At 52.4% G+C, this 13,598-nt stretch overlaps 1 protein-coding gene across 1 annotated transcript in view; it reads left to right on the top strand.

The window, feature by feature from the left end:
• smpd1 (sphingomyelin phosphodiesterase 1) overlaps positions 1–11,540 on the top strand; it is a 35,269-nt gene extending 23,729 nt beyond the window's left edge. The window contains exon 6 of the mRNA XM_063054800.1: positions 4,969–11,540. Within this exon, the coding sequence (XP_062910870.1) occupies positions 4,969–5,372 (404 nt within the window). The 3' untranslated portion in view covers positions 5,373–11,540. The remainder of the gene's footprint in view (positions 1–4,968) is intronic.
• Positions 11,541–13,598: the final 2,058 nt, after the last annotated feature.

The following is a 13,598-nucleotide window of genomic DNA, read 5'->3' as shown; positions in this document are numbered from 1 at the left end:
ATGGGCAAAAAGTGGCAGGTGGAATGCAGTGTTGGGAAATGTATGATAATGCATTTTGGTAAAAGGAACAATCGTGCCAACTATTATCTAAATGGGGAGAAGGTTCAAACATCAGAGGTGCAGAGGGACCAATGAGTCCTCATGCAAGACTCCCAGAAGGTTAATTTACAGGTGGAGTCTGTGGTAAAGAAGGCAAATGGAATGTTAGCATTTATTTCAAGGGGAATAGAATATAAAAGCAAGGAGATGATGCTGAGCCTTTATAAGGCATTCATTAGGCCGCACTTGGAGTATTGTCAACAGTTTTGGGCCCCATATCTGAGAAAGGATGTGTGTCATTGGAGAGAGTCCAGAGGAGTTTCATGAGGACAACTCCGGGAATGAAGGGGTTAACGTATGAGGAACATTTGTCAGTTTTGGGCCTGTACTCACTGGAATTCAGAAGAATGCGGGGGATCTCATTGAAACCTACCGAATGTTGAAAGGACTGGATAGAGTGGATGTGAAGAGAATGTTTCCTATGTTGGGGGTATCCAGAACTAGAGGGCACAGCCTCAATATTGAGGGGTGACCCTTTAGAACAGAGGCAAGGAGGAATATTTTTAGCCAGAGAGTAGTGAATCTGTGGAATACTCTGCCACAGACTGCGGTGGAAGGCAAGTCTGTGGGTATATTTAAAGTGAAAATTGATAGTTTCCTGATTGGTCAGGGCATCAAATGATATGGTGATAGGGCAGGTGTTTGCGGTTGAGTGGGATCTGGTATCAGCCATGATTGAATGGTGGAGCAGATATGATGGGCTGAATGGCCTAATTCTGCTACTGTCTTATGGTCCTCTGCCTCCCTTCTTTCTCAAAAAGTGGACCTTACAGTTATGCCTCTTGTATGAGACATTTCCACCCTGGGAAAAGTCTCTGGCTCTCTAATCCAGGCAGCATGCTGGTAAATTTCCTCTGCACCCTCTCTAAGTCTTCCACATCCCTCCTATAGTAGATGACCAGAAGTGAACACAGTACCCCAGGTGTAGTCCACACAGATCTGTTGGGGGTCTGTATTTGTCTTGGACGTGAGTCAGTGTTATTGGTTGTGTACAATGCAGGCACTCACCAGCCAGATACGTTCCCAAGGCAAATGGGTTCACCCTGTAATGGGTCGGGATGAGGGTGTGGGAGGACAGATGCGTCCAGTTCAGCTGAGGGTTTGAGTTTTCTGAGAACATAGAACAGTACACAAGAAGGCACAGTTTTATGGCTAACATGAAAGGGCACAGGTTTAAGGTGCTTGGAAGTAGGTACAGAGGAGATGTCGGGTAAGTTTTTTACGCAGAGAGTAGTGAGTGCGTGGAATGGGCTGCCGGCGACGGTGGTGGAGGCGGATACGATAGGGTCTTTTAAGAGACTCTTTGGTAGGTACATGGAGCTCAGAAAAATAGAGGGCTATGGGTAACCTGAGATAATTTCTAAGGTAAGGACATGTTTGGCACAGCTTTGTGGGCTGAAGGGCCTGTATTGTGCTGTAGGTTTTCTGTTTCTAGTACAGCACAGGAACTGGCCATTCATCACATAATGTTGTGCCGAACCAATTGAATTAGTAATCAAATGGCCAATTGAGCTGATCTCTGCCTACACCATGTTGATATCCTTGCATGTTCCTCATGGTCATGTGCTTATCAATAGGTTTCAAAGGTACATTTAATGTCAGAGAAATGTATACAATATTCATCCTGAAATTCTTCTTCTTCACAGACATCCACGAAAACAGAGGAGTGCCCCAAAGAATGAATGACTGTTAAATGTTAGAACCCCAAACACCCCCCGCTCCCCCTCCCACACATAATCAGTAGCAAAGCAATGATCCCCCCCAGCAAAAAAGTATCAGCCCCCCCACTGAGCGCTCAAGTGTGCAGCAAGCATCAATAAAGATACAGACTTGCAGTACCTCAGAAACTACCTGTTCACCCAGTTATTCGACATACCACAGGCTCTCTCTCCCTAATAAGGGAAAAGAGATGTCCCCGATTCACAGCGAGAGGGGAGACATAACAAAGAAACTCGCTGATTTATGCTGTTAAAAGTCGCTTCCGAGCTCTGTGCCCAAAGAACTCGGGTCTGAGGGCACACAACCAGCAGCCAGCTTGCTGCTTTCAATCCTCGGTCTCCCACAATGCATCAAGCGGCAGCGGCCTTGAATCCACCCACCTCCAGAGCCACGAAAATCTGGCACTCTGAAGGCGCACTAGTTGTCCAGGCCGCATCCTTGGCATATCGAAAAGCAGCCGGTCGCGAGGCCCCGAGTGTGGGTCCCATTTCCGCAAAGAACTGAAGTCAGTGTGCAACTCCAGGTCAGGGTCCTCAAAAGAACCCTAAAAAGGAAAAAAAAGAGATATTTAATATAGAAGTCGAGCTGTTTCCGAAGATGCAAGCAGAGGAGTTGTCGTTAGATGCCATCTTCACGTTTTTGGAAGCCCCTAATGTATCTGCCTTTCCCAGCACCCAGGCAGTACATTTCAGGAACCCACGACTCTGTGTTTTTTAAAAAAAACTTGCCCCTCACATCTCTTTTAACAATTACCCCCTCTCAATTGAATGCATACTTTATAAAGGGAGCCTTTTCTGTGTGGCTGCTGGTGACTAGTGATGGTCCACAGGGGTCTGTGTTGGGACCGATTCTTTTTCAATCAGTGATTTGGATGATGGAATTGATGGCTTTGTTGCAAAGTTTGCAGATGATGCGAAGATAAGTGGAGGGGCAGGTAGTTTTGAGGAAGTTGAGAGGCTACAGAAGGATTAGACAGATTAGGATACTGGGGGGAGAAACTGCAGATGTAATGCGTTGTCGAGAAGTGTATGGTCAAGCATTTTGGTAGAAGAAATGAAAGGGCTGACTATTTTCTAAATGGAGAAAAAATACAAAAAACTGAGGGCAGAGGGACTTGGGAATCCTTGTGCAGGATTCCCTGAAGGTTAGTTTGCAGGTTGAGTCTGTGGTGAAGAAGGCAAATGCAATGTTAGCATTCGTTTCAAGGGGACTAGAATATAAAAGCAAGGACGTAGGGCCGGCTGGTGGCACAATGACATCAGTGCCAGACCCGGGAGCGGAGGTTCCCGGGTTCGAACCCAGTCGGGTCCGCTCCCAACTACGCTTTCCATCCGTGCCGGGTTGGGTGTCGAGATTGCAACTCGACCTTGTAAAACAAAGGGAAAAATACTGCGAAAATGTCTGTGTGAGGAGTGGCTCACCACACAGTATCTCTCTCTCTCACTCCGCACCTTGTAAAGGCATGAAAAAGACATCGTCCTGCCAACATCACGCACGCAGACGCACAGACGCGCACGCACACACCAAAAAAAATTTTTTAAAAAGCAAGGATGTAATGTTGAGACTTTATAAAGCACTGATGAGGACTCACTTGGAGTATTGTGAGCAGTTTTTGTATATAATTAAGGAAGAGGTTGATAGATTCTTGATTGGTCAAGGGCATGAAGAGATATGGGGAAGGCAGGAACCTTGATGGGCCAAATGGCCAAATTCTGCTCCTATATCTGATGGTCTTACGGTCTTGTACCCTCTGGTGTTAGACATTTCAACTCCAGGAAAAAGATACGGTCCATCTATCCTATCTAAGCCTCTCATATTCTTACAAATCTCTGTCAGATCTCCCCTCAGCCTCTGCTGCTGCAGAGAAAACCACCTCTTATAGCACATACATCAAAGTTGCTGGTGAACGCAGCAGGCCAGGCAGCATCTCTAGGAAGAGGTACAGTCGACGTTTTAGGCCGAGACCCTTCGTCAGGACTAACTGAAGGAAGAGCTAGTAAGAGATTTGAAAGGGGGAGGGGGAGATCCAAAATGATAGGAGAAGACAGGAGGGGGAGGGATGGAGCCAAGAGCTGGACAGGTGATTGGCAAAAGGGATATGAGAGGATCATGGGATAGGAGGCCCAGGGAGAAGGAAAAAGGGGAAAGAGGGAAAAAAAACCCAGAGGATGGGCAATGGGTATAGTCAGAGGGACAGAGGGAGAAAAAGGAGAGTGAGAGAAAGAATGTGTGTATAAAAATAAATAACGGATGGGGTACCAGGGGGAGGTGGGGCATTAGCGGAAGTTAGAGAAGTCGATGTTCATGCCATCAGGTTGGAGGCTACCCAGACGGAATATAAGGTGTTGTTCCTCCAACCTGAGTGTAGCTTCATCTTTACAGTAGAAGAGGCCGTGGATAGACATGTCAGAATGGGAATGGGATGTGGAATTAAAATGTGTGGCCACTGGGAGATCCTGCTTTCTCTGGCGGACAGAGCGTAGGCGTTCAGCAAAGCGGTCTCCCAGTCTGCGTCGCGTCTCGCCAATATATAGAAGGCCACATCGGGAGCACCGGACACAGTATATCACCCAGCCGACTCACAGGTGAAGTTTCGCCTCACCTGGAAGGACTGTCTGGGGCCCTGAATGGTGGTAAGGGAGGAAGTGTAAGGGCATGTGTAGCATTTGTTCTGCTTACATGGATAAGTGCCAGGAGGGAGATCAGTGGGGAGGGATGGGGGGGACGAATGGACAAGGGAGTCGCGTAGGGAGCGATCCCTGCGGAATGCAGAGAGGTGGGGGAGGGAAAGATGTGCTTAGTGGTGGGATCCCGTTGGAGGTGGCGGAAGTTACGGAGAATAATATGTTGGACCCGGAGGCTGGTGGGGTGGTAGGTGAGGACAAGGGGAACCCTATTCCTAGTGGGATGGTGGGAGGATGGAGTGAGAGCAGAGTTCGTGAAATGGGGGAGATGTCTTATAGCACATGCCCTCCTCCCCCCTCCCCCCCAATCCGGGGACATCTTCTGTGCCCACGCCAAAGCGTGACATCCTTGTTACAATGGGGTAAGCAGGACTACATTGAGTTGTGTTGATCCTCAGCGGTCTGAGCTTGTACCCTCGACAGTGTGCCATGTTGCTCTGAGTCCTGTCCTTGTGCTGTGTTGCAGGGTATCGGATTTATCAGGTTGACGGCAATTACCTGGGGAGTTCGCGATCGGTGCTGGATCACGAGACTTACATCCTGAACCTGACGCGGGCCAACGCGAGTGGGCGTCCCAGCTGGACTCTCCTGTATCGACTGCGGGAGGCCTATGGCATGGACTGGGCCTTCCCCGCTGACTTCGATAACCTCATCACTCGCTTCCAGAAGGACGAGCACCTCTTCCGGCTGTACTGGTTCCTGTACCACAAGGGCCACACTGCAGAGCTGTGCAGGGACGCCTGCAAGACCGCCACCATTTGTGCCCTGCGCACTGGCCGATCAGACGATCCCGAACTTTGCCGGGATCTGCTTGAGGAGCTGGAGTATGGACAGATTCAGAGGGCCTGGAAGCTTCGGCGAATGTGCTGAACCCTGTCAGTCCAACCAGTGAACCTCAGGACCAGCCAGCCTCCAACCATATGTACAATAACAGGGGCAGGAGCGAGGAGAGCGGGCAGGGGAGAGGCAGCAGGCGTCCGGGCACTGGGCTCCAAGCTCTTGCGGTTCCGGGGATGGTGATGGTGGAAAATGGGGGATGAACAGATACTTAACATCTATGAAACACACAACCAGTGTGTTGATGAGACAAAGCATCCTGCGGTCCATTCACCCCCACCCATACCCACATCCCTCTGCACCCAGACCAGCTTCATCCCCACGCCTTGGCACCCAACTAGCCTCTCCCCACAAACTCTTCTGTCTTCCCCCTGCACCCAGATCAGTCTCTCTTCCCCCCGTGTCTCCCTTTCTTATCCCCTGCACCCAGATCAGTCTCTCCTCCCCCCCGTGTCTCCCTTTCTTACCCTCTGCACCCAGATCAGCCTCTTCCTGCTACCCACTCTTCGTCTTCGGCCTTCACCCCACTTACCTCTCTCGCCTCAGCCTCGCTCCGTTGAAGGGATCGGTTCCACCGGGTTCCCCTGCGGTGATTGTCCGTGCATTGGTCCCAGGCTCAGGGACAGTGCAGAGGGTGGGAGGTGTTTGTTCCCTCGCATCACCTTCATCAGGATCAGCCCGCTGATCTGCCCTGAATTCTGCAGGCCAGAGGGAACTTTTTGTACGTGAGACAGTTCCAGATTTTCACTCCTCTGTGTGTAGGTGTGAAGATCAGAATAGCTGAACTGTCCTGTCAGAAACATCTCTCACTGCAGAACTTGCAGATGTTCTGAGAGTGGAGCTGAGGTGACCTAGCTGTGTGTGATGGGATGCTGTAGAAGGAACTTCACTCCATGTGTGACCCCGGGAGTGTGTGATGGGATGGTGTGGAGGGAGCTTCACTCTGTGTCTGACCCCGGGGATGTGTGATGGGATAGTGTGGAGGGAGCTTCACTCTGTGTCTGACCCCGGAAGTGTGTGGAGGGAGATTCTCTCTGTGTCTGACCCCGGGAGTGTGTGATGGGATGGTGTAGAGGGAGCTTCACTCTGTGTCTGACCCCGGGAGTGTGTGATGGGACGGTGTGGAGGGAGCTTCACTCTGTGTCTGACCCCGGGAGTGTGTGATGGGACGGTGTGGAGGGAGCTTCACTCTGTGTCTGACCCCGGGAGTGTGTGATGGGAGGGTGTGGAGGGAGCTTCACTCTGTGTCTGACCCCGGGAGTGTGTGATGGGACGGTGTGGAGGGAGATTCTCTGTGTCTGATCCCGGGAGTGTGTGATGGGACAGTGTGAAGAGAGCTTCACTCTGTGTCTGACCCCGGGAGTGTGTGATGGGACGGTGTGGAGGGAGATTCTCTCTGTGTCTGACCCCGGGAGTGTGTGATGGGACAGTGTGGAGGGAGTTTCACTCTGTGTCTGACCCCGAGAGTGTGTGATGGGACGGTGTGGAGGGAGATTCACTCTGTGTCTGACCCCGGGAGTGTGTGATGGGACGGTGTGGAGGGAGATTCACTCTGTGTCTGACCCCGGGAGTGTGTGATGGGACGGTGTGGAGGGAGATTCTCTCTGTTTGACCCCGGGAGTGTGTGATGGGACGGTGCGGAGGGAGATTCTCTCTGTGTCTGACCCCGGGAGTGTGTGATGGGACGGTGTGGAGGGAGCTTCACTCTGTGTCTGACCCCGGGAGTGTGTGATGGGACGGTGTGGAGGGAGCTTCACTCTGTGTCTGATCCCGGGAGTGTGTGATGGGACGGTGTGGAGGGAGATTCTCTCTGTGTCTGACCCCGGGAGTGTGTGATGGGACGGTGTGGAGGGAGTTTCACTCTGTGTCTGACCCCGGGAGTGTGTGATGGGACGGTGTGGAGGGAGATTCACTCTGTGTCTGACCCCGGGAGTGTGTGATGGGACGGTGTGGAGGGAGCTTCACTCTGTGTCTGACCCCGGGAGTGTGTGATGGGACGGTGTGGAGGGAGCTTCACTCTGTGTCTGACCCCGGGAGTGTGTGATGGGACGGTGTGGAGGGAGCTTCACTCTGTGTCTGACCCCGGGAGTGTGTGATGGGACGGTGTGGAGGGAGATTCTCTGTGTCTGATCCCGGGAGTGTGTGATGGGACAGTGTGAAGAGAGCTTCACTCTGTGTCTGACCCCGGGAGTGTGTGATGGGACGGTGTGGAGGGAGATTCTCTCTGTGTCTGACCCCGGGAGTGTGTGATGGGACAGTGTGGAGGGAGTTTCACTCTGTGTCTGACCCCGGGAGTGTGTGATGGGACGGTGTGGAGGGAGATTCACTCTGTGTCTGACCCCGAGAGTGTGTGATGGGACGGTGTGGAGGGAGATTCACTCTGTGTCTGACCCCGGGAGTGTGTGATGGGACGGTGTGGAGGGAGATTCACTCTGTGTCTGACCCCGGGAGTGTGTGATGGGACGGTGTGGAGGGAGATTCTCTCTGTTTGACCCCGGGAGTGTGTGATGGGACAGTGTGGAGGGAGATTCACTCTGTGTCTGACCCCGGAAGTGTGTGGAGGGAGATTCTCTCTGTGTCTGACCCCGGGAGTGTGTGATGGGACGGTGTGGAGGGAGCTTCACTCTGTGTCTGACCCCGGGAGTGTGTGATGGGACGGTGTGGAGGGAGCTTCACTCTGTGTCTGATCCCGGGAGTGTGTGATGGGACGGTGTGGAGGGAGATTCTCTCTGTGTCTGACCCCGGGAGTGTGTGATGGGACGGTGTGGAGGGAGTTTCACTCTGTGTCTGACCCCGGGAGTGTGTGATGGGACGGTGTGGAGGGAGATTCACTCTGTGTCTGACCCCGGGAGTGTGTGATGGGACGGTGTGGAGGGAGATTCACTCTGTGTCTGACCCCGGGAGTGTGTGATGGGACGGTGTGGAGGGAGATTCACTCTGTGTCTGACCCCGGGAGTGTGTGATGGGACGGTGTGGAGGGAGATTCTCTCTGTTTGACCCCGGGAGTGTGTGATGGGACAGTGTGGAGGGAGATTCACTCTGTGTCTGACCCCGGGAGTGTGAGATGGGAGATTCTCTCTGTGTCTGACCCCGGGAGTGTGTGATGGGACGGTGCGGAGGGAGATTCACTCTGTGTCTGACCCCGGGAGTGTGTGATGGGACGGTGTGGAGGGAGCTTCACTCTGTGTCTGACCCCGGGAGTGTGTGATGGGACGGTGCGGAGGGAGTTTCACTCTGTGTCTGACCCCATGAGTGTGTGATGGGACGGTGTGGAGGGAGATTCTCTCTGTGTCTGACCCCGGGAGTGTGTGATGGGACGGTGTGGAGGGAGCTTCACTCTGTGTCTGACCCTGGAGTGTGTGATGGGACGGTGCGGAGGGAGATTCTCTCTGTGTCTGACCCCGGGAGTGTGTGATGGGACGGTGTGGAGGGAGATTCTCTCTGTGTCTGACCCCGGGAGTGTGTGATGGGACGGTGTGGAGGGAGCTTCACTCTGTGTCTGACCCTGGAGTGTGTGATGGGACGGTGTGGAGGGAGTTTCACTCTGTGTCTGACCCCGGGAGTGTGTGATGGGACGGTGTGGAGGGAGCTTCACACTGTGTCTGACCCCGGGAGTGTGAGATGGGACGGTGTGGAGGGAGATTCTCTCTGTGTCTGACCCTGGGAGTGTGTGATGGGACGGTGTGGAGGGAGCTTCACTCTGTGTCTGACCCTGGAGTGTGTGATGGGACGGTGTGGAGGGAGTTTCACTCTGTGTCTGACCCCGGGAGTGTGTGATGGGACGGTGCGGAGGGAGCTTCACTCTGTGTCTGACCCCGGGAGTGTGTGATGGGACGGTGTGGAGGGAGATTCTCTCTGTGTCTCACCCCGGGAGTGTGTGATGGGATGGTGTGGAGGGAGCTTCACTCTGTGTCTGACCCCGGGAGTGTGTGATGGGACGGTGCGGAGGGAGCTTCATTCTGTGTCTGACCCCGGGAGTGTGTGATGGGACGGTGTGGAGGGAGTTTCACTCTGTGTCTGACCCTGGAGTGTGTGATGGGACGGTGTAGAGGGAGATTCTCTCTGTGTCTGACCCCGGGAGTGTGTGATGGGATGGTATGGAGGGAGCTTCACTCTGTGTCTGACCCTGGAGTGTGTGATGGGACGGTGTGGAGGGAGATTCACTCTGTCTGACCCTGGAGTATGTGATGGGACGGTGCGGAGGGAGATTCTCTCTGTGTCTGACCCCGGGAGTGTGTGATGGGACGGTGTGGAGGGAGCTTCACTCTGTGTCTGACCCTGGAGTGTGTGATGGGACGGTGTGGAGGGAGATTCTCTCTGTGTCTGACCCCGGGAGTGCGTGATGGGACGGTGCGGAGGGAGCTTCACTCTGTGTCTGACCCCGGGAGTGTGTGATGGGACGGTGTGGAGGGAGATTCACTCTGTGTCTGACCCCGGGAGTGTGTGATGGGATGGTGTGGAGGGAGCTTCACTCTGTGTCTGACCCCGGGAGTGTGTGGAGGGAGACTCACTCTGTGTCTGACCCCGGGAGTGTGTGATGGGACGGTGTGGAGGGAGATTCTGTCTGTGCTTGACCCCGGGAGTGTGAGATGGGATGGTGTGGAGGGAGCTTCACTCTGTGTCTGACCCCGAGAGTGTGTGATGGGACGGTGTGGAGGGAGCTTCACTCTGTGTCTGACCCCGGGTGTGTGTGATGGGACGGTGTGGAGGGAGATTCTGTCTGTGCTTGACCCCGGGAGTGTGAGATGGGATGGTGTGGAGGGAGCTTCACTCTGTGTCTGACCCCGAGAGTGTGTGATGGGACGGTGCGGAGGGAGATTCACTCTGTGTCTGACCCCGGGAGTGTGTGATGGGACGGTGTGGAGGGAGCTTCACTCTGTGTCTGGCCCTGGGAGTGTGTGATGGGACGGTGCGGAGGGAGTTTCACTCTGTGTCTGACCCCGGGAGTGTGTGATGGGACGGTGTGGAGGGAGATTCTCTCTGTGTCTGACCCCGGGAGTGTGTGATGGGACGGTGCGGAGGGAGTTTCACTCTGTGTCTGACCCCGGGAGTGTGTGATGGGATGGTGTGGAGGGAGCTTCACACTGTGTCTGACCCCGGGAGTGTGTGATGGGACGGTGTGGAGGGAGATTCTCTCTGTGTCTGACCCCGGGAGTGTGTGATGGGACGGTGTAGAGGGAGATTCTCTCTGTGTCTGATCCCGGGAGTGTGTGATGGGACGGTGTGGAGGGAGATTCTCTCTGTTTGACCCCGGGTGTGTGTGATGGGAGATTCTCTCTGTGTCTGACCCCGGGTGTGTGTGATGGGACGGTGTGCAGGGAGATTCACTCTGTCTGTCCCCGGGTGTGTGTGATGGGACGGTGTGGAGGGAGATTCACTCTGTGTCTGACTCCGGGAGTGTGTGATGGGTCGGTGTGGAGGGAGATTCACTCAGTGTCTGACCCCGGGAGTGTGTGATGGGACAGTGTGGAGGGAGATTCACTCAGTGTCTGACCCCGGGAGTGTGTGATGGGACGGTGTGGAGGGAGATTCTCTCTGTTTGACCCCGGGAGTGTGTGATGGGAGATTCTCTCTGTGTCTGACCGCGGGAGTGTGTGATGGGACGGTGTGCAGGGAGATTCACTCTGTCTGTGCCCGGGTGTGTGTGATGGGACGGTGTGGAGGGAGATTCACTCTGTGTCTGACTCTGGGAGTGTGTGATGGGTCGGTCTGGAGGGAGATTCACTCAGTGTCTGACCCCGGGAGTGTGTGATGGGACGGTGTGGAGGGAGATTCTCTCTGTTTGACCCCGGGAGTGTGTGATGGGAGATTCTCTCTGTGTCTGACCGCGGGAGTGTGTGATGAGACGGTGTGGAGGGAGATTCTCTCTGTGTCTGATCCCGGGAGTGTGTGATGGGAGATTCTCTCTGTGTCTGACCCCGGGAGTGTGTGATGGGACGGTGTGGAGGGAGATTCTCTCTGTTTGACCTGTGCAGTTCCTACGCTGCTGTGTGTTCCTTTGTTATACATGTGTGGTAACTCTGTTCTACCTGCACTAATGTATTTCACTTTAATGAACTTGAATTTGTGCCAATAATTTCAGATTGAAGCCTTGAACCGTAATTGTGAATGTTTGAGTGATAATCTGATGAAATCGAGTGCAGTGATGATTATACTGATGAAATGGTGTGTTTTCCAGACTGATGCAATAAACACTCATTACCTCTGTTTCCCGCTGATCCTCAGTGATTGATTTACACATCTTGTTGGTTGGTTACAGCCTGTGATGGGAAATGGACATTCATAGTGACGGACAGCAAAAAGCCCCTTCCCCAAGGCAGTGACCCTACACCCAAGAAGGCCTACAGCCTGCAGGCAACCTATCTTTGTGGGATAGCAGATTCGTATAGGCCCTTTGGCCCAACTTGCCCGTGCTCAGGAAGGTAGTTTCATCAACTCCTCCTTAAATCTTTCTCCTCTCTCTTACAACCTCGTCCCCTAGTTTTGGACTCCGGACACTGGGGAGAAAACTTTCCATCCACTGAATCTATACCTCTCATAATTTTAAACCCTTCTAGAAGATCGCCCCTCGTTCTCCAACGTTCCAACAAGTAAAGTCATAGACTAGCTAACTTCTCCCAATGACCCAAGCCCTCTCGTCCTTGTAAATTTTCTCTGGACTGTTTCCAGTTTAGCTACATCTTTCCAAAAACAGGACGACCAAACCTGTACACAACTCCCCAGTGCAGTCTCAGCAACGACTTGTACAACCGCTGTACCATGCCAGCTTCTTGACGCTGGAGGCCAATTTGCAAAATGCCTTTTTCACCACCCTGCCTACTTGATGTACTTTCAACAAACTGCACCTGCCCTCGGCCCCTCAGTACCATAACACTCCCCAGTGGCCTTCCATCATAGCACATGTCGTATGTTGGTTTGACTTTCCAAAATGCATCACCTCTCACTTATCCACATTGAAGTCGATTTGCCATTCTTTGGCACACTTCCCTGAGTAATCAAGATCTGGTGATCTAGGATAACTGATTGAGCCTTATTCATTTGCATCCAAATCATTTATATAAACTACAAATAACAAGATCCCAACACTGACGGCTGTGGCTTACCGCTAGTCACCAGCCTTCATTCTGAAGAACACTCTTTAACCCCCCTTCTGCTTCTTACCTCTGAAACAATTTTGAATCTGCCTCACTTGCTCTTCCAGGATTTCATGGGACCTAACCTTCTTGACCAACTTACCATGTCGGACCTCATCGACCTTGCAAAAGTTTACATAAACAACATTCACAGCCCTACCCTCATCTACTTTTTCAGTTGCATCAGAAAAACTCAACGATTCGTAAAGCACAACTCAGTGATGCCCACATCATACCGACCAATCTCTAATTGCACCATGAGTTCATCCATCTTATTCCAAATACTATGAGCATTTAAATACAGCACTTACAGTCTTGCATTCTTTGCCCTTTTGAATCTTGCCTCTGTGGTACAATTTAACTCTTGGCTCTGTCTGCATTTGTACCCAATCATTGGCTTTTTCTTCCTTACATTCCTGTTACACCCACCATCTGCTTGTAAACCCACTGGCTCATTCTTAGCTCTATCACACCGGTTCCCATCCTCCTACCATATCAGTTTAAACCACTCCCAACAACTCTAGTAAATCTGCCCACAAGAATATGAAGAGACGGAGGAAGGGGCGTTTGGCTCGGATATAGAGAAAGCTTGGAGACAGTGCAAGAGGGAGGGTAGGCAGGTGTTAGAGAGGGGATGCGCTCAGACTGATGGTTTGAGATTTGTCTATTTTAATGAAAGGAGCATCATGAACAAAGCATAGAGCGTGGATCAGCACTTGGAGCTATGATGTTGTGGCCATTACAGAGACTTGGATGGTTACTTCGAGTGACAGGCTTTAGATGTTTCAGAAAGGACAGGGAAGGAGGGGAAAAGAGATGGGGTCTTGGCACTGTTGATCAGAGACAGTGTCACGGCTGCAGAAAAGGAGGAAGTCATGGCGGGGTTGTCTACTGAGTCTCTGTGGATGGAAGTTAGGAACAGGAAGGGATTAATAACTCTGGGTGTTTTTTATAGTTGTTGTTGTTCGTCCTTCGTAGTCGAAGATGACCATGGCTTCAAAGTCAAATGGGAGATTGGTGGCTGTGGGTCCGGAGGTGACTGATGAGGCCAATCCAGAAGTTAGGAACAGGAAGGGATTAATAACTCTGGGTGTTTTTTATAGACCACCCAATAGTAACAGGGACA

Source organism: Mobula hypostoma, chromosome 7 (genome assembly GCF_963921235.1).
Source record: "Mobula hypostoma chromosome 7, sMobHyp1.1, whole genome shotgun sequence".
NCBI lineage: Eukaryota > Metazoa > Chordata > Chondrichthyes > Myliobatiformes > Myliobatidae > Mobula > Mobula hypostoma.
Note: the sequence above shows the minus strand (reverse complement) of the source record. Positions and strands in the feature narration are given on the sequence as shown.